A 25,276-nucleotide genomic window follows, 5' to 3' on the forward strand; every position below is an offset into this window, starting at 1 on the left:
GTTGCAGGGTGTGCATTGTGGTGGAGCTCACGATTCTGGCTGCTGTATCCCCAATGGAGAACCAGCTCATGAAGTCAATTATATGGGGAACCAGCCAAGACATAATTTCAATGCAGGTGGATTCTCTGGATTCTAGCATGGCCAACAGTATAATCAACAGTAGGGACAGTGGAGAAATCACCCTGGAAATCCTTTCAACACCAGGGTGGACCATCCACAAGGCCACAGCAACAAGGGCCTAGTCCCTATGATCGGACAACGAAGCTGGAAGAGGCTCTGGCTCAATTTATGCAGTATCTATGTCAAATCAGAAAAGTACAGAGTCTGCCATAAAGAATCTGGAAGTCCAAGTGGAACAACTGGCTTAACAGTTGGTGGATTAACCGTCAAGCAGCTTTAGTGCTAACACCGAGAAAAATCCAAAAGAGGAGTGCAAAGCTGCCATGACAAGGATCAGAATGGCAACCCATGTTGATGAAGGAAAAGCTGAGAAGAAGGTGGAGGAACATAAACAACATCTGGCAGCTGAGCCGGCACTTGAACCCGTTTCTGACTTAGTTGAACTTGAGGAAGTTGTGGAAGATGAAGATGACCAACAGGAGAGAGAGACACCAATAAAAGAGAGTGAAATATAAATAAAGAAAAAGAAAAAGAAAAAGAAGAAGTAGAAAAAGAAAAAAATAAAAAAAATGAAAAAGAAAAAAAAAGGTTGAGGAAATAAAGAAAAACAAGAGTGAGGTTTCAAGAGAGAAAAAGAGAGAGATTCCTCCAGCTGAAGGCAAGGAGGTACCAAATCCATTGGTACCTTCCAAGAAGGATAAAGAGTGACACTTATCCAGATTTCTTGACATCTTCAAGAAGCTGGAGATCACATTGCCTTTTGGAGAAACTCTCCAACAGATGCCACTCTATGCCAAATTTTTAAAAGACATGCTGACTGTCGCAACCTAACCTTCGGCAGGAGGGCGACGCGAGGCTCACAGGTGCGTCTTCTAAGAAAGAAAAATGCGCGGAGTCGTCACCAACGTTTATTCAAGGAAAACGTTGGAAAAACCAGAAAGGTGTGGTCTACAAACTTTAAGTGTGAAAGGTTCAGGAGTTGTTTTTACGCACGGGGAAGGTATTAGCACCCCACGCGTCTGCCACAAAGGACGACAGCCTTTAACCAAGTGTGCAATATCATGTCTTCGATTTTTTTTATTTTCCCTTTTTTACATTTTTATGTCATTTTATGCCTTTTGTATTTTTTATCTTTTTGTGGTCGACAAGGGTGTTTCCCTCGCTCCTACGTATCCTTAATTGCGATGAGGAAATCAGACCTACGTAGTTCTTTGAGAACTAAACGTTGGTTAAGTTGTCTTGATCTTTTTCCGCAAGATCGATTTTAACCGCATAAAAGTCGTTTTAGGTGTTGGACCATTTAAACGATCTTTTGATTCTTTTGAAAGGAGAGAAACATTAAGGTGTTGGACCATTGACGATCTCTTTGTTTTTGAAAGGAGAGAAACGTTAAGGCATTGGACCATTAACGATCTCTTGGGGTGGTCGACAAAAGCGGGCTTTTGCTCCTACATATCCTCAATTGCGATAAGAAAATCAGACCTACGTAGTTCTTTGAGAAAGTGGTAAAGTTTAATGTTTATTTTAGGCTTTTGAACGGTCCATGTTAACCGATAAAAGCAAAGAGGATCGTTTAAGGCGTTGGACCTTAAAATGGTTTTTAGTGATTTTTGCGGACAAAGCTTGATTTGTGAGTTTATTTTAGCCTTAGTAACACTTTGGTTATTAGTCAATTCATTCAAGGAAACTTCCAAAGAAAAACGTTCGATTGATTTTTTTGATTATTTTATTCAAAGATATTTTGATTATTTTATTATTATTTTTTCAAGATATTTTGATTATTTTATTATTATTTTGCCTTTTTTGGTTTAACCGTGGTTACAGTGTGAACGATCGATTAGATTTTGCTTTAACAGTGATTAAACGAGATTACAACGCAAATGATTGGTTGAAATTTATTTTATCATTTATTAGGCGAGATAACGGGTTAAACGATCGGTTAAAGCTCGTAAAAAACGAAAGAAAAGAAAACCGAAAGTGAACGAAATAAAGATGAAAGCCAACAAACAAGAAATGAATTGAAAGTCTCGGATTCAGAAACTTACCGGTTGAAGAACGAAGAACGAATACAGAGCGGTGAAGAACGGCGGAAAACCTTCACAGATTTGCTCACGGAAACATCTCGGAAGCGTTACGAGAGCACCTCGGCAAGGATTTTCTTCACGGAAACAATTTTTTCACCCAAAACAGCTAAAATGCATAGCCAAGGGGGTTAGGGACCATTTGGAATAGCCTCCCTTCGCCTATTTATAGGAAAAGGGGGAGGAGGGTGCCGCCCAGCTCGCCCAAGCAAGCTGGGTTGCTTCCTCCATAAGCAACCCCACTTCCAAAATGTTCTAGAAGGGCCTAAATTCGAAAATTTGAAAATTGCTATTTGCACCCCCATTTTGATAAGTTCACCCATTTTCGTAGTTTACGGAAAAGTTACGGAAGCATTACAGAAGCATATAGGACTTGATTTTATTCTTTTTCCTCTTCCCTTTCACCAATATTAAGTGAAATATGCTTACCCAAGGTTTTTCGTGAATTTTACGGAAGCCCCGAAAGCAAAACTTTTACCCAAGGTTTTTCGGGAATTTTTACCCAACCAGCGGAACCTGTCATTCAGAAAGAATACAAAAGGCATCAGGAGCGTTAGCAAAACTTCAGTGCCTTGAAAGTGATAAAATGGGATAACCTCGACATTTCCACAAGCTATCGAACTCGATCATCCCCGTCTAGCAGAGAAGAATCTTGTGCGTCGTCGGACTTGAATGTCTCTGGATGACAAAAGTAAAAACCTGCAAAAATTTCAAAATAATCAGAATCGAACGACCAACATCATCCCGATACCATCGAACTTGTTCGCCTTGGTTTACGAAAGGTGCGGATGACCATAAGGTATCTCCGCCTACCACCTAACTCGCTGTCTCGGGATGACAAAAGGTGCAGAAGACGACGTTAGTCTCTGTGTGCCAACGAGCTCGTTTGCCCCTGGTTGACGAAAGGTGCGGATAACCATACGATACCCCTGCCTGCCACCTGACTTCCCGGGCCAGGGTTAATAGAAATCGTTTGTACGGATAACCGCTTGGGTATCTCCGCATGTCACTTGACTTCACGAGTCAGGATTAACAGAAGTGCAGAAGACGACGTTAGTCTCTGCATGCTACCAGATCCTGAGTCTGACGGATAGCGAAAGAGTGTTTATACGGATAACCACTTGGGTATCTCCGCTTGCCACCTAACTTCACGGGTCAGGATTAACAGAAACCATTTTGTACGGATAACAGCTTGGGTAACTCCACATGTCACCTGACTTCACGGGTCAGGATTAACAAAAACCGTTTGTACGGATAACCGTTTGGGTATCTCCGCATGTCACCTGACTTCAGGGGTCAGGATGACAAAGGTGCAGAAGACGACGTAAGTCTCCGCGTGTCAACGGGTTTGCTTGCCCCTGATTGACAAAGGGTGTAGATGACGACGTTAGTCTCTGCATGCTACCGGACTCTGAGTCTGACGGATAGCGAAAGAGTGTTTATACGGATAACCACTTGGGTATCTCTGCCTGCCATCTGACTTCACGGGTCAGGATTAACATAAATCGTTTTGTACGGATAACCACTTGGGTATCTCCACATGTCACCTGACTTCATGGGTCAGGATTAACAGAAACCGTTTGTACAGATAACCGCTTGGGTATCTCCGCATGTCACCTAACTTCACGGGTCAAGATGACAAAGGTGCAGAAGACGATGTAAGTCTCCGCATGTCAACGGGTTTGCTTTCCCCTGATTGACAAAGGGTGCAGAAGACGACGTTAGTCTCTGCGTGCTACCGGACTCTGAGTCTGACGAATAGCGAAAGAGTGTTTATACGAATAACCACTTGGGTATCTCTGCCTGCCACCTGACTTCACGGGTCAGGATTAACAGAAATCATTTTGTACGGATAACCACTTAGGTATCTCCGCATGTGACCTGACTTCACAGGTCAGGATTAATAGAAATCGTTTGTACGGATAACCACTTGGGTATATTCGCATGTCATCGGACTCGCCATCTCTAGATGACAAAGGTGCAGAAGACGACGTAAGTCTCCGTGTGTCAACGGGTTTGCTTGCCCCTGATTGACAAAGGGTGCAGATGACGACGTTAGTCTTTGCATGCTACCGGACTCTGAGTCTGACAGATAGCGAAAGAGTGTGTGCGGGTTACCATATAGGGAGCCTCCGTGTGCCAACGGACTTACAGGTCACGATAGTGAAAGGTGGGGCAGTCGACAAAAGCGAGGCTTTTGCTCCTATGTATCCTCAATTTGTGATGAGGAACTCAGACCTACGTAGTTCCTGCGAAAGCAGTGTGAGACTAAAATAGTCCGTACCGGAAGACGCTGACATCTTTGGAAATGGTGCAGATGATCACATTGGTCTCTACTTGTCAATCGGACTTAGGATCTCCGAATGATGTGGTGCGGATAATCGTAAGGTGTCTCCGCATGCTACCGGACTCTCGCGTCGTTGGATAACAAAGGGTGTGTGCGGGTTATCGTCGGGTGTCTCCGCATGCCACCGGACTCTTGGGTCACGGTAACAAAAGGTGGGGTGGTCGACAAAAGTGAGGCTTTTGCTCCTACGCATCCTCAATTTGAGATGAGGAACTCAGACCTACGTAGTTCTTGCCTTTGTGAGACTAAAATAGTCTTGGTGTTTTTTCACTAAAATGCAAACATGCTTTAGTAAAGAAACAAAACCTCCAACTTATCAGAGCAACATATGATTTTTTGATGGAAAACAATGTGTCTATTGGGGAAGGAGAGTATGCTGATGAAATTTTCTCATAACCATAAATGAGATTTTGGATGTTTGAGTTTTGTTTCTAAACGACCATTTAGAGGAAACACTGAGTCCAACAAAATAGAAGAAAATCACTCGAAGTGTATCAATCTCACAAGGTAAGTGTTTTATCCTAATTCCGAACCATAGATATGTCATGACTTAATTTTGCAAATCATTTCCTATCAAATCAAAGATTACGTGCGTGATCATGGATCAATAGGACTTTTTTGGGAATGGTGTTTTGGTGAGGAATTTGGCTCTGAGTGTTTGGGCCTTTTCCTTTTTCTGTTTTTGTTTAGTGCGGGGCGAGAAAGTCGCTAGCGCACAAGATTTTGGTTGGCAATCAAAGGGAGGGGACCACTTCAAGTCGTGGTTTTCTTTCTTTCCTTGTTTACTTGTGACAATTCTGTATTGTTTAGATATTGTCTGGTCCAAAGACCTTTCTGTATATTTATTTTGTTTTCTTTCGATCTTTGATCGGGAATTTTTCTTTCTTTTTTGCTTTCTTCCAATCTTTGAATGGGAATTTTCTTCTTTTACTTTCTTCCGATCTTTGATCGGGAACTTTCTTTTTCTTTTTTTGTTTTCTTCCGAGGGCAAGGATGGACATTCTCACCCTGGGTCTAGATTTATGGTAAGTTGGGATTTTGGCTCAAGGCTTATAAAACGGCTGGACATGATATATGTCAGGGTGTGGGTTTGGCCAGTGGTTCAGGGATAAAGGGGATGTCCCACATTATTTCCATGACACACATGCAACAATGATGATTTGGAAATTTTATGCAAAACTAGTCATGCACGCACCCATGTGGATACTCAAGCATCAAGTTTTTATGGTCATGTGACACTAGGGCTCAGGGTTCATTTTTCCTATTTAAGTCAACCCAGTGTTTCCAAAATATGCTCCTTTATCAATTCATGCATTCATCCGAGTCCATTTTGGGTGTTCGGGAAAATTTTCATAGCATTCACCCTTCAGGTGTATACACATTTTTTCAACAAAACCCTTTGTTTTGATTGGTGAATCTTTTTCAAAGAAAAGCTGGAAGTTATTTCTTTTCAAAAGCGTGCTGGCTTTTCAGCCAAAGTATTTTTATTTTACTTTTCTGTTTTCTGTTTTTTTCATGAGGTATTTTGCTACCTAAACATATGTATATTTTTTATATATACATGCGTAACCAAGGTGTATATATATATATATATATATATATATATATATATATATATATATATATATATATATATATATATATATATATATATATATATATATATATATATATATATATTGTGAGGTATTTTTTTGCTACCTAAATTACATACATGCATATTTAAGGTATTTTCTCTACCTAAACACACATACATATATTTTGTGAGGTATGACTACCTTCCGAGCATGTGCTTGTTTTATTTAAATTCCTAGGATCATGAGCAACTGGGTGTGTCCTACTATGACTTGAGAAACAAAGGTGATCAAATAACAAGCCGAAATTTAAAAGGTACTAGGCTGCCTCCTAGTAGCACTTCTTTAACATCTTGAGTTGGTCGCGTGATGACTTGTCAGTCACGGACCTAATACTTTTGCTTACCTTTGCTTTGGACTTGGTCGCCTGCTGGTCGGCCATGTGTCGTAGGCAACACTCTAGCCTTTTTGTGGATGAGCTGAGGTAAACTTTGGAGAAGGCGGCAGTGCGTCTGTTGTCCGCTGCCGGCCATGCCCTGGCTGCTGTGGTGTCTCACCCTGCGCCTTCTTGGGGGCGTAATACTTCTTGATCAAAGCTTGGTTAGTACGAGGCTTGATGACCTTGCTGGGGGCGACGGGCACTCCGTAGAACTGACAGAGGCCCGTAATCAGAGCTGGAAACCCCAGGACCCTGTTGGACTTCTCCGGGTCCACTGGGTGTCTTGCGAGTGCGATCCGTACAAATAGTAGATGACATCAAAAATTAGTTGAGCCATGTGCATACTTACCTATGTCACGATGGCATGACCTTGCTAGGGGGGACGGGCACCCTGTAGGACTGACAAAGGCCCATAACCAGAGCTGGAAACCGCAGGGCCCTATTGGACTTCTCTGGGTCCACTGGGTGTCTTGTGGGCGCGATCCCAACTGATACTTCCGCAGGGGGATATCGACATTGTGGTCGCTGGGCAGAATGTTGCTCAGTAGCAATGTCATCCATATTTGTGTAAGAGTGGTCATGTTGGTTCGCATGATCCGCACTCGTCTCTTTGCAGCGGCACGGGTGAAATCTTGCCATGGTATGCATAGTAGCTACATGATAGCCTCCTCCTCTAGTTGTGCTCGCACAGTTGACCCTCGTCCGGGATCAGGGGGTGGCCCAGGAACTGATAAAAGGAAACTACTGGCCCCTCACCCTGGAGCACAAGTCTCGGTTAAGCATTAAGGGCAGAGGACCTTAAATTCTCTTAAGGTGCGGATATGGAGCCCACTGAAAGTGAGGACGCATAGCCCTTTAAAGGCGAGGGCGTGTAGCCCTCTGAAGTCGAGGACTTGTCGCCCTTTGAAGGCGAGGGCGTGCAACCCTCTGAAGGCGAGGGCATGCAGCCCTCTGAGGTGAGGGCGTGCAGCCCTCTGAAGGCGAGGGCGTGTAACACTCTTAAGGTGAGGACGTGTAGCCCTCGGAAGGCAAGGACGTGTAGTCCTCTGAAGGCGAGGGCGTGCAGCCCTCTTAAGCCGAGGGCGTGATATGAACCCTCATGGGCACAAGGGCTGACTTAGGATCGTCTAGGATTAAACCTTGATGGAAAATGCGAAAATAGATTAAGGAAAGGATGGAAAATAAGGTGGTTAATTTCGTGGGTCTTAATAAGGTTGTTCTTGGCATATAATTGATGAATGGGATGGTAAATCGTAGGTTAAGTGGTGGCTGGACAGAAATATAGAAATGACAATAACTCAAGCTACAGGGCTCCATATGAGGTGATTCCAAAACAAGGTGAAAGGTCTCATTTTGAAATTCAATTTAGGCTCAAGAATCACTTAATTTGAGTGTGTAAAATGGTAGTTGTGGCCACGAGATAATTCTAGACAGAAATGGATTTTTTTGGAATTATGGTTTGAAAGAACAAGGTTGAAGATGAAAGGAAGGAAAGAATCACTCTTTTCGGCGAGGGCAACACACAAAGGTTGGGAAAGTCCTTTGATACAGCCAGGGTGTTCTTGAATCACTCAAGAATTTAGGAGAATCACTCTCACTAAGATAAAAGAGATAAACTCTAATTTTCTGAATAAATCTCAACTTGTGTTTATTGATAAAATGGTTCAGCTTATATAGAAGCTTTACATCAGATTTTAGAATTGAACCACTAACCTAGAATTAAAAGAACTTAATGCCATTAACCTAGGGAATTAAGGAACTTAATGGCTGAGTGTAACTGAAATTATGGCAACCAAAAGTCACCCTCAACAGCCATCAAGTCAGCCCCTATTTGGTCTCCCAAAAGGCTGATGCCTAGGTTGCCAATTAGGCCCATATTACAACTTGAACTAAACCTAACTAAAGCCCTTTTAGTTGATTAACCCAAAACATATTTTTGGTCAACCAACTTTTCAAGGATTGGGCCATTATTTAGACAAACTAAACACTCTAAAATTGAGACAAAGTGGTGCCATTTAGTCCTCCTCCATTTGGGCCATGATACAACTCACAACCTTGGACTTTTCTCCTTGAAACTTGGGCTTGTATTCAAATAGTATGGACAACACTTGTTGAAGAGCTTCCTTGGCTTTCCTTGCTCTAGCCCTTGTCATAGGTCCTCCAAGTCCTTCAAGTGGATCCTTGCCCTTGCTCTTGGTCATGTCCTCATCATTCTGTCCCTCTTGAGAAGGATTTGTCCTCAAATTGGATTCTCCATCTGCATAAAAAAGAGTTAAGTCAGAGACATTGAAGGTGGAACTAACATTATACTCACTGGGCAGCTCAACTTTGTAAGCATTGTCATTGATTCTTTCAAGCACTTGAAATGGTCCATCTCCCCTTGGTTGAAGATTTGATTTCCTTTGTTCCGGAAACCTTTCTTTTCTCATGTGCACCCAAACCTAATCTCCGGGTTCGAAGACAACCTTCTTTCTCCCTTTGTTGGCTTGTGTAGCATAGCTTTTATTTTTCCTCTCAATTTGATCTTTGACTCTCTCATGAAGCTTCTTCACATAGTCCGCCTTTGTTTGACCTTCATTATGCTTAAAAACAGAAACATTAGGCATAGGCAAAAGATCAAGAGGAGTTAGTGGGTTAAAACCATAAACAACTTCAAAAGGAGAACAATTAGTGGTGCTATGAACAGCTCTATTGTAAGCAAATTCAATATGCGGTAAACAAGCTTCCCAAGTTTTTAAGTTCTTCCTCAAAACTGTCCTAAGCAAAGTTCCCAAAGTCCTATTAACAACTTCCGTTTGCCCATCAGTTTGTGGGTGACAAGTGGTTGAAAATAACAATTTAGTGCCCAACTTGCTCCACAAAGTCCTCCAAAAATGGCTTAGGAACTTAGAGTCCCTATCACTAACAATGCTCCTTGGCAAACCATGGAGTCTCACAATCTCCTTGAAAAACAAATCAGCCACATGGGAAGCATCATCAACTTTTTTACATGGAATGAAATGAGCCATTTTAGAAAACCTATCAACAACCACAAAAATGGAATCTCTACCATTGCTTGTTTTTGGCAGCCCTAAAACAAAATTCATGGATTAATCAATCCAAGGATACTCCAGAATTGGCAATGGAGTATACAATCCTTGAGGCTTTACCTTAGACTTTGCCTTTTTACATACAATGCAATGTTCACAAAATTTCTGCACATCCTTTTTCATATGAGACCAATAAAAATGTTCTTGTAATGTTTCTAGAGTCTTTTGGACCCCAAAATGCCCCATTAAACCTCCTTCATGCGCTTCACAAACAAGCAAATTTCTAGTAGAACATTTAGGCACACACAATTTGTTTTCTTTGAAAAGAAAACCTTCATGTCTAAAGAAACCATTTTCTGAAAAATTTTCACAATTTTTAAAAATTTCTCCAAAAGTTTCATCATTTTCATACATGCTTTTCAAATATTCAAGACCAATCAATTTTCTTTCAAGCATAGAAAGTAATGCATGACGCCGAGAAAGAGCATCGGCTACAATATTACCTTTTCCCTTTTTATGTTTGAGAACATAAGGGAATTGCTCTAGGAATTCCACCCACTTTGCATGCCTTTTGTTAAGCTTGCCTTGCCCCTTGATATATTTGGGTCACTATGAATGACAAATTCCTTGGGATAAAGGTAGTGTTGCCATGTTTTCAAAGCCCGTACTAAGGCATACAACTCCTTATCATAAGTTGAATAGTTAAGGGTAGGACCACTTAACTTTTCACTAAAACAAGCAATTGGATGGCCTTCTTGCATCAACACAGCCCCAATCCCAACATTTTAAGCATCAAACTCAATTTCAAAAGATTTTTGAAAGTTTGGCAACGCAAGTATGGGGGCATTAGTTAGCTTTTGCTTAAGAACATTGAAAGCTTCTTCTTGTTTCTCTCCCCCATTTGAAACCAACTTTTTTCTTGAGAAATTCATTGAGAGGTGCTGCCAATGTGCTAAAATCCTTCACAAATCGTCTATAAAAACTTGCTAAGCCATGAAAACTCCTCACCTCGGTCAGGGACTTAGGTGTAGGCCATTCTTGAATAGCCCTAACCTTCTCCTCATCAACTTGCACTCCTTTTGAACTCACAATAAAACCAAGAAACACAACATGGTTAGTACAAAAGATGCATTTTTCAAGATTGACATACAATTGTTCTTCTCTAAGCACAGTCAAGACAGATTTTAAATGATCAATATGAAAATCAAGTGAAGTGCTATAGATAAGAATATCATCAAAGTACACCACAACGAACTTCCCTATGAACTCTCTCAAGATATGGTTCATTAATCTCATGAAAGTGCTAGGAGCGTTAGTTAGGCCAAAAGGCATAACCAACCATTCATACAAACCATATTTTGTTTTAAAAGCAGTTTTCCATTCATCCCCTTCTCTAATCCTAATTTGATTGTATCCACTTTTTAAATTGATTTTAGAGAAGTAACATGCACCATGCAATTCATCAAGCAAATCATCAAGCCTAGGTATAGGATGCCTATATTTAATGGTGATGTTATTAAGGGCTCTACAATTGGAACACATGCGCCATGTCCCATCCTTTTTAGGGACCAAAATCACTGGGACAGCATAAGGACTCATACTATCTCTTACCCAACCTTTGCTAATGAGTTCATCCACTTGTCTTTGAATCTCTTTGGTTTCTTGTGGATTACTTCTATAGGCTGGCCTATTGGGCAAAGAAGCTCCCAGAATGAGATCAATTTGATGCTCAATTCCCTACAAAGGTGGTAGTCCACTTGGCACATTTGATGGAAACATGTCTTGAAAATCCTGCAAAAGAGTTTTAACACTAGAAGGCACTTCAAAATCATCAAAAGTGTTAGTGGTCAAAATCTGATTTTTGCAAAACAAGATGTATAGTGACTGTTTAGCACGAAACAACCTCTTGACCTCACTTTTGTGGCTAAATAGATCTCCCTCACTTCAAGTGTTTCACTCTTCTTTTGTTCACTCTTTTTCCTCTCAAGTGTTTCCCTCTTTTTCTCACTCTCAAGTGTTTTGCTCACTTTTTCTTTTTCTCTTTTCTCTTGAAGAAGTTTTTCTCTCATTTTCTTTTGATCCTCACACACTTCTTGTGGACTCAATGGTTTGAGCACAATCTTTTTGTCTTGCTGCATGAAAGAGATCTTGTTGGTGTAACCGTCATGATTGACTCTTTTATCAAATTTCCATGGTCTCCCCAAAAGTAAGTGAGTGGCCTCCATAGGAACAACATCACAAAGTACCTTATCATTGTATTTCCCAATGGAAACGTCCACTTCAACTTGCTGCCTCACTTGCACCTCTCCATCCTTACTAAGCCATTGAAGTTTGTATGGCCTAGGATGTGGTTTAGTAGCTAAATGTAGCTTTGACACTAATCTAGCACTAGCCACATTGGTGCAACTACCTCCATCAATGATCACCATGCACACCTTGCCATTGATTAAACATCTAGTGTGAAAGATGTTTTCTCTTTGGCTCTCCTCCTCATACTTCAATTGACCACCAAGTAACCGTCTAATCATCAACAAATCTCCCTCTAGAGTCTCCTCTTCCTCTACGTACTCACTCTCCTCTTCCTCTTCAACATTGGATTCACTTATATATTCTCCATCTCTAAGAACCATGGACCTCCTTAGGGCACTCATAAGCATAGTGTCCTAGGCCTTGGAACTTGAAACACTTCACATCTCTACTCCTTTTAGAGGGTTCCTCTTGGGACTTTGAGCGAGTTTTTGATGGGGTAGGTGTGGAACTACTAGAAGTACCAGCCCCATCTTTCTTACCTTTGTCTTTCCAACTAGAAGAACCAAAGTTGGTAAAACTCCTTTTAGCCACTCCTTTCCTTTTTAATTGTTGCTCTACTTGGATTTCTTTGTGAAGCAAATAATCCATTTCAACAAACTCCTGCAGCTCAACAATATCACGGATATCATTAGTCAAACCATTAAGAAATCGAGCCATAGTTACCTCCTCATCTTCTTCAATCTTTGCTTGAATCATGAGCACATCCATTTCCTTAAAATACTCCTCAATCCCCTTGTTGCCTTGGGTTAGTTTTTGGAGTTTGAATTTCAAATCCCTTGAGTAACTAGTCGGCACATACCGCTTCCTCATGATCTTTTTTATCTCCGCCCATGTATCAACCATTGGCTCTTTATTTCTTGCTTTCTCCTTTTGTAGCTTGTTCCACCACACAAGAGCATAGTTGGAAAACTTCGTGGCAGCAAGCTTCACCTTTTGGTCCTCCTCATAGTTGTTGCATGAGAAAACATGCTCTATTTTCATCTCCCACTCCATGTAGGCCTCCGGATCATTCTTTCCTTTAAAGGGAGGAATGTTGAGTTTAATACCATCAATTCGATTTTGTCTAGGAACACCATCATTCCCTCTTCTCCTCCTTTCTTCTTCATTATGATCTCTATTCTTCATTTGATCCAACCTCTCATAGAGCGCATCATCTTGTTGTTTCATTAACCTCTCCAAATATTGCATCAAAGCTTGCATTTGGAATTGCGAAAGCCCCACTCCATCATTAGGATTAGTACCTGACATCTCAAACAAACAAATCAAACGTAACAAGACAATTATAGTTGTTGTCTGAATATCTCACCCACTCAAGTGTATCACACAATTATGGCTTTTCTCTAATGAAAACATTCTTGCCTTTTACCACTCTAATTCCCCTTGAGTTCTTAGGCAATTCAAGAGATTATGGCCACAGCAAAGAACAATTCACCAATATGTGTAAGGTAAGGTTAGAGAGACAAGGAAAATGTTAACCAAGAAAAAGGCTAACAATGTTTTTAGGCACAATTGAAGGAAATAAAATTCAGAATTTAGGAATTCAAGTAACAATCCTTCATACAACCAATATATTACCTTAAAGAGATTTTTTTTAAAGTTCTTCAAACATGAACCATTCAACCCAATTTTTTTTTTTTTTGCTTATACGAATTTCTGTTTTTTTATATAACAAAGAGATCCAAAGGCTTAACTTTTGCAATGGTTCAGCCTAAAAGAAAAAAAGAACATGAACAAGAAGGTAATATAAATGGAAAAGAAAAAAATAAAGAAGGATGTTATCCAATATTTCCAGCAAAGGAAGTGTTGATCCTAGAACCGGAGCTCTGATTACCAAATGATATGAACCCTCATGGGCACAAGGGCTGACTTGGGATCGTCTAGGATTAAACCTTGATGGAAAATGCGGAAATTGATTAAGGAAAGGATGGAAAATAAGGTAGTTAATTTCGTGGGTCTTAATAAGGTTGTTCTTGGCATAAAATGGATGAATGGGATGGTAAATCGTCGGTTAAGTGGTGGCTGGACAGAAATATAGAAATGACAATAACTCAAGCTACAGGGCTCCAAATGAGGTGATTCCAAAACAAGGTGAAAGGTCTCGTTTTGAAATTCAATTTAGGCTCAAGAATCACTTAATTTGAGTGCGTAAAATGGGAGTTATGGCCACAAGATAATTCTAGACAGAAGTGGATTTTTTTTGAATTGTGGTTTGAAAGAACAAGGTTGAAGATGAAGGGAAGCAAAGAATCACTCTTTCCGGCGAGGGCAACACACAAAGGTTGTGAAAGTCCTTTGATACAGCCAGGGTGTTCTTGAATCACTCAAGAATTTAGGAGAATCACTTTCACTAAGATAAAAGAGATAAACTCTAATTTTCTGAATAAAACTCAACTTGTGTTTATTGATAAAATGGTTCAGCTTATATAGAAGCTTTACATCAGATTTTAGTAATGAGCCACTAACCTAGAATTAAAAGAACTTAATGCCATTAACCTAGGGAATTAAAGAACTTAATGGCTGAGTGTAACTGAAATTGTGGCAACCAAAAGTCACCCCCAACAGCCATCAAGTCAGCCCCCATTTGGTCTCCCAAAAGGCTGATGCTTAGGTTGCCAATTGGGCCCTTATTACAACTTGAATTAAACCTAACTAAATCCCTTTTAGTTGATTAACCCAAAACATAATTTTGGTCAGCCAACTTTACAAGGATTGGGCCATTATTTAGACAAACTAAACACTCTAAAATTGAGACAAAGTGGTGCCATTTAGTCCTCCTCCATTTGGGCCATGATACAACTCATAACCTTGGACTTTTCTCCTTGAAACTTGGGCTTGTATTCAAATAGTATGGACAACACTTGTTGAAGAGCTTCCTTGGCTTTCCTTGCTCTAGCCCTTGTCATAGGTCCTCCAAGTCCTTCAAGTGGGTCCTTGCCCTCATCAGGGCATGTAGCCCACTGAAGGCGAGGACGTGTAGTCCTCTGAAGGTGGGGGTATGTAGCCATCTAAAGGTGAGGACGTGTAGCCCTCTGAAGGTGGGGGCGTGCAGCCCTCTGATGGCGAGGGCGTACAACCCTCTGATGGCGAGGACGTGTAGTCCTCTGAAGGTGAGATTGTGTAGCCCTCTGAAGGTGAGAGCGTGTAGCCCACTAAAGGCGAGGACGAGTAGTCCTCTGAAGACGAGGGTGTGTAGCCCTCTGAAGGTAAGTATGTGTAGCCCTCTGAAGGCAAGGGCTTGTAGCCCTCTGAAGGTGAGGACGTGCAGCCCTCTGATGGCGAGGACGTGTAGTCCTCTGAAAGGGAGGGTGAGTAGCCCTTTGAAGGCGAGGGTGTGCAGCCCTCTGAAGGCGAGGACGTGTAGTCCTCTGAAGGTGAGGGCATGTAGCCCTCTGAAGGCGAGGGCGTGCAGCCCTCTGAAGGCAAGGACGTGTAGTCCTCTGAAGGCGAGGGCATGCAGCCCTCTGATGGCGAGGATGTGTAGCCCTCTGAAGGTGAGGACGTGTAGTCCTCTGAAGGTGAGGGCGTGCAGTCCTCTGAAGGCGAGGACGTGTAGTCCTCTGAAGGCAAGGGCGTGTAGCCCTCTGAAGGCGAGGGCGTGTAGACCTCTGAAGGCAAGGGCGTGCAGCCCTCTGAAGGTGAGGGTAGTAGTACCCAAAGGTCCACCCTTGTGAGAAAGCATGAGATTGACTCATTGAGAGGGCCGGTCATCCCAAATTCAAAAAGATTGGACATTAGATGTAGGAAATCTATGTGGTTAACATGATTTTTAGGGATCCAGATGCATGCAACCTTTCTCTTGGAATGCGGTAAATGCAGACTTCATATGCATCAATGCAATGTAATAGAAAGTTGTACAATGTTCATGAAATTCTTTCCCTATTTTGTGATTTTGATTTGATTTGATGTTTTTGGAAAACACAAATTGGTTGTTCTTCTGAAAGAGGTGATAATTCATGCAACCTTATCCTATCTTTTGCAAATCTCTCCGAGAACTCCCTCAGAGTGTATGTTCTGTTTGATTTAAACACTTGACCATTTTGGAGTGATGACAATGGAGCCTTTTGATGTTTAATCAATCCATTGAAATCCTAGGGTTTGTCCCCCCTTTTTTTCTGTTTTAAAACATCGATAGGTGAAAACCTTTGATCTACCCCTAGGTTCGCTTGAGGCTCATGCACGGTGCCCCTCATTGCCCCAGTGTAAGGCTTTGAGGTACCAATCATTGTCTTTCGTCATGACCTTGTAGTAGGGAACCTATTGGGTGAGAACTTCTAATCTGCCCCTAGGTTCGCTTGAGGTTTTTGCATGGTGCCTTTCATTGCCCCAGTGTAGGGCTTTGAGGTACCAATCGTTGTTTTGTTTTCACAACCTTGTTGCAAGGAAGAATGAAAGAAGCGGTTGATTCTTGCAAAAAGAATTTTTCAAGGACGAGAAATAGTCGAAGGATTTTTTCAGTTGACAAGTTAAGTCAAATGATTCCTATTCTAGATAACTCACTTCTCTCTAAAAAAGACAAACTTTCCAGAATGATAAAATGAGGTCACATGAACGTCTATATTTTTACTTGAAAACACATTCAATCAAATGCTTTTTTTCTTGAACTTTTTGAACTTTTTTTTTTTGCTTTACTCGTCATTTTATGGCACCCTACCAACGAGTAATTTCAGATTGAACGGTCTTGGAAGCCAACACTCAGGAGCGCAGGTCGCTTGTGCAAACAAACCCATGGCTTACACTCACATTCTGGTGGAAGTTGAATAAGCAAAGATGTGTTTGTGAGAGTATGAGAGAGATAAGGATGTCAAATTTATCCATATTATTTAGTATTGCAATTGTGGTTTACAATAATGGCATAAACTTGAAAATCCAAATGAGTCATTAGAGACATCTAACAACAACCTTCAAATTGCCCCATGTGTGGCATCTCTTGTCAATGTCAGGACTTGCACGCGATTCTCCTCAAATTTCAGCCCGCCCGCATCAATTAGACCTTGCACCTTATGCTTCAGGGCCCTACAATGCTCAATGGAATGCTCCGGGGCTTCTCCATGACAAGCACACGTTGCGTTCTGTCACAACCTACCCTTCGGTGGGAGGGCTACACGAGGCTCACGGGTGCGTCTTCCAAGAAAGGAATACGCTCGGAGTCGCCACCATCATTTATTTGAGGAAAACGTCGAAAAAACCGGAAAAGACGTGGTCTATGAATTTTAAATGGAAGGTTCGGGAGTTGTATTTACGCACGGGGAAGGTATTAGCACCCGACATGTCCGTCACAAGGGACGACAGCCTTTAATCAAATGTGCGAATACGACTTCAATGGTTAAGTTGTCTTTTTATCTTTTTCGCAAAGTATGTTTTTATTGAATGAAAGGTCATTTGAGGCGTTGGACCATTAAACAATCTTTCGATTCTTTTTGAGAAGAGAGAAAACATTAAGGCGTTGGACCATTAATGATCTCTTTATTTTTGAAAGAGGTAATAAAGTTACATGTTGATTTTTAGGCTTTTTAGAAATCTACATTTAACCAATAAAAGCGAAAAAGACCATTTCAAGGCGTTTGGACCTTTAAAAATGGCTTTTTTAGGCGATGACAAAAAGTTTGGTTTATGAATTGATTTTAGCCTTAGTTTCACTTTGGTTATTAGTCAATTCGATTAAGAAAGGAAAATCCCAAAGAAAAATGTCCGATTGATTTTTTTGGATTTATTTTACTAAAAGATATTTTTGATTATTATATTATTATATTGCCTCTTTTTTGCTTTTAAACGTGGTTACGGCATGACCGAACGATCAAAATTCATTTTAACAGAAATTAATGGATGTTTCAATACGAATGATCGGTGGAAATTTATTTTATTTTTTGATTAGGCAAGAAAATGACTTAAATAAATGACTAAAGCACGTCAAAAGGGGGTACGGAAAGTAAATGAAATGAAAATAAAAGCACGCGAAACAAATGAGGATCGCTAAGGGTACATAGAATGAATTGAAAAGTTTGATTTCGGGAACTTACCGGTTGAAGACCGAAGAACGACGAAGAACGAACGAAGAACGTCGAAGAATGGTTGAAAATCTTCGCGAAATCACCCACGGAAATGTCACGGAAGCGTTACGGAAGCGCCTCGGATAGGATTTTCTTCACGAAAATAATTTTTCTTACTAATTTTAAGTGAATCTCAGATACCAGGAGGGTTGAACATTTTTGTTCTTCCCTCCTTCCCCTATTCATAGGAACAGGAAGGAGGAGCTTGCCACCCAGCTCGCCCAGGCGAGCTCAGCTCGACCAGGCGAGCTAGGTTGCTTCCTCCAGAAGCAACCGCCTTCTGGAGGAACATCCTGGAAGGCCCAAGTGGGTCTGGTTTCTATTTGCACCCCCATTTTTACTAAATACACACCTTGCCTTTTTTTGCTGATTCTTTTTCCGTAACGTTACGAAAACTTACGAATTTTGTAACGATACTTGTTTTCTTTCCGTAATGTTACGGAACCTTACGGATTACGTAATCATCCCTTTTTTGCCTTCCGGAATGTTACAGAACTTTATGGATTGTGCATTTACACTTCCTTTTGACTTCCGGCATGTCACGAAAATTCACGGGTTGTGCAACAATGCTTTCTTTTGACTTCCGACATGCCACAGAACTTCACGAATTGCCCAATGATGGGTGCCAAGTACCTCAAAGTAGTCAAACGAGGGTCGCATCCCAACAATGGAAGCTCCCCGGATGAAATTAGGGTATGACACGTTCGAGTCGTATCCTCGGAGAAATGGAGGTTGAGGAACCTTGGTTGGGGTTATGGCTACCATTGAATTATCGAGTGGATATGGGAGCAAGTCAACATAGGACACCAGAATTGGGATGAATTTTACAAGTTTTTTCGCTGCAAAATTCATTTCTTGGTTGGTGTTTTGGGTTTGTGCTAGAGGTGGTGTTTGGGCATTAGGCATGTGGTAAGTAGGCATGCCTAGTGGCTGTTTTGGGGATGGCCTTTGTGGATGACTGGGTGGTAGAGATGATATTGGTTGAGTAATGACATTGTTGGGCTGGTGGGAAGTTTGGCCATGTAGGAATGATAGTTGCAGCATGGGTTTCTCCTTCATTCTCACCCTCTTCATTTGCCCCAATTTTCTCATTCGTCCAAGCAGGATGATTAAATTTTCCTCTTTTCAGATCCACTTCGATCCTTTTGTCAGAAAACTAAATCAGCAAAGCTTGAAGGTGTGTAGCCCACCATCTTTTCATAGTAGAACACTGGTAATGTGTCTACTATCACAGTTATCATCTCCCTTTTCGTCATTGGGGGTGCCACTTGGGCTGCCAGGTCTCTCCACCTTTGGGCGTATTCTTTGAAAGATTCAAGCCCCTTTTTGCACATATTCTTTGAAAGATTCAAGCCCCTTACTTGTTGTGGAATGCAAGAGGTGTGGTTGTGGGTGATACCGAGGGCTCTCCAAAGTGTTTTGCAGGGGTATATCACCAATTGCTTGCCCTTCAGTGGCAAATCCGAGGCAAGGCTCGAAGTCGGCTAGATTGTGGTGGGGCGTTTCATGTGTCTCCCCCATGGGTTGAGAGACATGTGCATGATCAGATTGAGGTTGTTGGCTTTCAATGAGTATGGGAGCGGAGTTATTGACATCCTCACTAGGAGTGTATGCCACATTGGGTGGTGTATAGTTGGGAGGCAAGCCATATGGTGGGAAGGCATGCTTGTTTTTTGCACTAAATGAGGGTCGCCCGTACCTTCCTACTCTTTGCCTTCCAGACCTACCATATCTAAGGTTGGATGATTTATTTGGTTGAGGCCATATGGGGGGGTCAGGTCCACCCCAGCAATGGTGCTGGTAGCGGCTATTGTAGCCGCACTGACCTCCATTATCTCCTTTATGCTCATCATGGCCTCTATCATTGTGGCCATTTGCTCTTTCAAGGCCTCCGTGTCGGCCTTCATTTGCTCTAGCACCTCCTCTACTTCACCCATTACTCTAGCTCTAGCACAGATTCGGTAAGGGCGCCGTAAAACGTTTTCTTTTCTTTTGATAACAATGATTAAGTTCGTTTTTTTTCAAGGAAAGAATGCAATGAGCAATGCAACCAATGAAAAGCATGGATGTATGCGAATGATGCACAATTGAAGTATTGCGAATTTTTATGCAGGACAAGGGGTTAAATCAATTTAGATTTTCAACATGGTCCATGACATCTTTGTCAAGGTGAAACTGGAAGTAACAAGGACATCAACAATCCTAAATGTGTTTGGCAGTAGACGAAGCAGCGATGTAACTCGATCCATCTTTTGCCCCAATTTTTGCAAGATGGTTACTTCCATGCTTCAACTTGACTTGATGAACCTTTTCGTAAAAGCATGAGCTTAGTTCAACCTGGTAATCCAAGGAATGGAAATTCTGATCGCCAATACTTCGACAACATTTCATAGGGATGAAAGACTCGGGAATACGTTTGCTATGCATGGAAAATGTAATTATGAGATTGAGATGCCCGAAGAGACATCATTTCCTAGTCAACCATGCATTAGTTACCATGCTCAATAATTTTGTTTTGTTTGTTTTTTTTTTAGAAATGGGTTTATGATCCCAACATGGTTGGCTCATGGTACCTAACACATGCAACTAAGAATGCGGTGTGAATTTTCACGCTTCCTTTTTTGTTTTTGTTTTGCAGAGGAAAACACAAGGATCATGCATGAGCAAACATGAAAACAAAAGGTATGCAGTTTGTAGAATAAAAAGTATGTTGAATGCATATGCATGATGATGCAATGACTTATGCAAAATGTGATGCTGGAATATGATAACAGACAAATGCAAGGACGATATGTTCATTATGATGCCATGAAGAGATGCTTATGTGATGCATGATATGAATGCATTTACGGACACGAGAGCCCGGAAAATCATCTCTTCTTACTTATGCATTCGGGGACGCAATGCCCCATATGTGTAGTTAAGAAGGTGATATGTAGCTTCTGGCTTCCCGTGACAAAAGACGAGACCAACATACAACGCATGCGTGACGACATGATGCAGATGCGCCAAAGCGCAACAGGGGGATGTACATAGCATGGCAATATCCTCAAATAATCATGCAGCAAACGCGTACATGACATTTAGGTTATATGCATGGCAGTGTTTAAAAAGGCACACAGCGTGTTCGCTTCGTGCCCCTATTTTAGGGACCTAAACGGGAGGAACTAAAAGGCCTTTAGTGATAATTCCCAAGGTGGTCATATCTCTCTTGATGGTTTCTAGAGGTATCATCCCCTTCGAAAAACATATTGCGGCAGTAGGGACTACCAGCAACAATATGTTATCAAAGAGAAAAACTCTAGATGAGGGTTCACTGTTATCAAGCTAGTCGGAGACCCAGCATGACCACAGATTCACCTCCACTCCTTATGTTCCCATGGACCCGGGTATAGGGCCCCTTTTCAACTCACCGTGTGTGCAAAAAAGGTGTTCATGTTGTGTGCATCAAATGAATACATATTTATCACATGCATACATTAAAACATGCTTAAAGCATCGAAGAAGTTTATTCAAGAACATAAAGGAAAAGCGGAACCGATGAAAGGGAAAACACAACTTTTGTACAAAAGATTAATAGGCCTAACTCTTTAAAAACATTCCCCAGCGGAGTCGCCAACTGTCGCAACCTACCCTTCGGCGGGATGGCGACGCGGGACTCACGGGCGCGTCTTCCAAGAAAGGAAAATGCGCGGAGTCGCCACCAACGTTTATTCGAGGAAAACATCGGAAAAACCAGAAAGGTGTGGTCTACAAACTTTAAGTGTGAAAGGTTCGGGAGTTGTTTTTACGCACGGGGAAGGTATTAGCACCCCACGCGCCCGTCACACAGGACATCAGCCTTTAACCAAGTGTCCAATATCATGTCTTCGATTTGTTTTATTTTCCCTTTTTTACGTTTTTATGTCTTTTATGCCTTTTGTATTTTTTATCTTTTCGTGGTCGACAAGGGTGTTTCCCTCGCTCCTACATATCCTCAATTGCGATAAGAAAATCAGACCTACGTAGTTCTTTGAGAACTAAACGTTGGTTAAGTTGTTTTGATCTTTTTCCGCAAGATCGATTTTAATCGCACAAAAGTCATTTTAAGGCATTGAACCATTTAAACGATCTTTTGATTCTTTTGAAAGGAGAGAAACATTAAGGTGTTGGACCATTAACAATCTCTTTGTTTTTGAAAGGAGAGAAACGTTAAGGCATTGGACCATTAATGATCTCTTGGGGTGGTCGACAAAAGCGGAGCTTTTTCTCCTACGTATCCTCAATTGCGATGAGGAAATCAGACCTACATAGTTCTTTGTGAAAGTGGTAAAGTTTCATGTTGATTTTAGGCTTTTGAACAGTCCATGTTAACCGATAAAAGCAAAGAGGATCGTTTAAGGCGTTGGACCTTAAAACGGTTTTTAGTGATTTTTGCGGACAAAGCTTGATTTGTGAGTTGATTTTGGCCTTAATTTCACTTTGGTTATTAGTCAATTCATTCATGGAAACTTCCAAAGAAAAACGTCCGATTGATTTTTTTTATTTTATTCAAAGATATTTTGATTATTTTATTATTATTTTGCCTTTTTTGGTTTAACCGTGGTTACAGTGTGAATGATTGGTTAGATTTTGCTTTAACAATGATTAAACGAGATTACAACGCAAATGATCGATTGAAATTCATTTTGTCATTTATTAGGCGAGATAACGGCTTAAACAATCGGTTAAAGTTCATTAAAAACGGAAGAAAAGAAAACCGAAAGTGAACGAAATAAAGATGAAATCCAATAAACAAGAAATGAATTGAAAGTCTCGGATTCGGAAACTTATCAGTTGAAGAATGAAGAACGGATGAAGAACGGCAGAAAACCTTCACGGATTTGCTCACGAAAACATCTCGGAAGCATTACGGAAGCACCTAAGCTAGGATTTTCTTCGCAGAAACAATTTTTTCCCCCAAAACAGCTGAAATGCATAGCCAAGGGGGTTAGGGACCATTTGGAACAACCTCCCTTCGCCTATTTATAGGAAAAAGAGGAGGAGGTTGACGCCCAGCTCGCCCTGGCGAGCTCAGCTCGCCCTGGTGAGCTGGATTGCTTCCACCAGAAGCAACCCCACTTCCAAAATATTCTGGAAGGGCCTAGATTCGAAAATTTGAAAATTTCTATTTGCACCCCTAATTTGATAAGTTCACCCCCATTTTCCTAATTTACGGAAAAGTTACGAAAGCCTTACGAAAGCATATAGGACTTGATTTTCTTCTTTTTCCTCTTCCCTTTCACCAATATTAAGTGAAATATGCTTACCCACGGTTTTTGGAAATTTTACGGAAGCATTACAGAAGCCTTAGAAGCCCCGAAAACCATTTTTCAACAAAACATGGAGGATCTTGATAAGTTCACCCCCCCTTTGCTAAATACACTCCCATTTATTTACACATACCCCATTTTGCTAAATACACTTATGTTTCGTGTTTTTGACCGAAACATCTCGAAACTTTACGAATTATGTAACGATGCTTGTTTTTCCTTCCGGAATGTCGTGAAACTTTACGAATTACGCAAGAATGCTTTTTTTGACTTCCGGAATGTTGCAGAACTTTACGGATTAAGCAACAATGCTTGTTTTTGACTTCCAGAATGTTGCGAGACTTTACAGATCACACAACGATGGGTGTTAAACATTTTTAGGCGGTCAAGAGAAGGTCGCATGCCAACAAATAATGGTCCCCGAATGAAATTAGGGTATGACACTGATGAAGAAGAACCGGTACATCCACAGTGACATGAAATTGTAGAGTGGCATCCTTCCACCGAAGCACAAAGATCCTAGAAGTGTCACGATCCTGTGTTCTATTGGTGAGGTTGCTGTGGGTAAGGCTCTCATTGACTTAGGAGCCAGTATCAATTTAGTGCCTCTCTCCATGTGCCGGCGACTTGGAGAGTTAGAGATAATACCCACTCGCATGACCTTACAATTAGCTGATCGCTCCATCACAAGACCCTATGGAGTGATTGAAGACATTTTGGTTAGGGTCAAACATTTGATCTTTTCGGCTGATTTTGTAGTGATGGACATAGAAGAAGATGCTGACATTCCCCTAATTCTTGGACGATCGTTTATGTATACCACAAGCTGTGTGGTAGACATGGGGAAGAGGAAACTACAAATGGCCATAGAAGACCAACATATCAGTTTCGATCTGTTTCATGAAGAGAAAGCTTTGCCTGACCAAAATGTTTGTTTGAAGGTAAATGTGATGGAGGAAAAGAGACTAGAGAAGAAGGTTCTAGAAGTTGGAACCTTGTTGGATCCAGGATAACAGAATGATGCGTCTAGCTAATGACGTTAAACAAGCGCTTACTGGGAGGCAACCCAACTCTTTTTCTAATTTTTTTTCCTGCATTTAGTTAGTTTAATTGCTTGTGATTGTATCTGACTTAAGCCTGATTAGTATTGAGAAGAAGGGTTTCAAGTTCTTGTGAAGAGATAGATAGGAAAAAGACTCAAATTTTTTTTCAGTTGTCTATCCGCTAAGCACAACTCTTGCGCTAAGCGCCATGTCTTCACGCGCTAAGCCGTTGTTTCTTGCGCTAAGCGCTTTAACCCTTCACCAATTGGCTAGATGGTTCAGATAAGCGCAGATCACTGCGCTAAGCCCAATTTCTTCTCTGGAATTGAACTTCACTAACTTGGGCTCAGCGGAGATGACACGCTAAGCGCAATTCCTTCTCTATTGAAAAATTATTGTTGTAGCGTTGATCGAGGCTGTACCCGAATCAAATAAACATTAAAAATGCAGTATCTAGGAAGTGATCCTAGGTCATCTCCCAACGAGCAATGGTCAACCAAATGTTCATAACAGTTAGTAATAAAACAGTAACGAATTGGGGGGGGGGGGTTTGTTTGTTTGTGTAAATTAAACCGCAAGCAAATTCAAATTAAAGAAATAACATAATTAAAACAAGTTGTTCCCCCTTGATTCACAAGCAAGTGTCTTATCCTAGGTTACGAGGATTTATCCCTAATCAGTTCAATTACTTAATCTAACCCTAAATTAACTTACTAAGCGAAAATTAACATCAGGCTGTCATTATGTGATTAAGCAACACATACACCAATTAATCATGAACGAAACTGATCATTAAGCATGAACATAAATTAAGAACAGAGACAATTAATCAAGCACTAAGCATGCATGGATTAATAGCAACAATTACAAAGCAATTGGTGAAGAGGAAAAACTGACCAGAATTCAATAATAATAACAAAATCTCAAAGAGAACTGTGCTTGATCCTCAAGAGAAAACAACGCTGGAGACTTAGCCTTCCATTAATCAGCAGAAA

At 41.1% G+C, this 25,276-nt stretch overlaps 1 protein-coding gene across 1 annotated transcript; it reads left to right on the top strand.

Moving 5' to 3' along the window:
* The first annotated feature begins 458 nt into the window (after positions 1–458).
* Positions 459–24,251, top strand: LOC114409972. Its single transcript, XM_028373711.1, has 2 exons — positions 459–572; positions 23,727–24,251. Exons 1-2 carry the CDS (start codon positions 459–461, stop codon positions 24,249–24,251), a joined length of 639 nt encoding a protein of 212 aa, XP_028229512.1.
* Positions 24,252–25,276: the final 1,025 nt, after the last annotated feature.

Source organism: Glycine soja, chromosome 1, assembly GCF_004193775.1.
Source record: "Glycine soja cultivar W05 chromosome 1, ASM419377v2, whole genome shotgun sequence".
NCBI lineage: Eukaryota > Viridiplantae > Streptophyta > Magnoliopsida > Fabales > Fabaceae > Glycine > Glycine soja.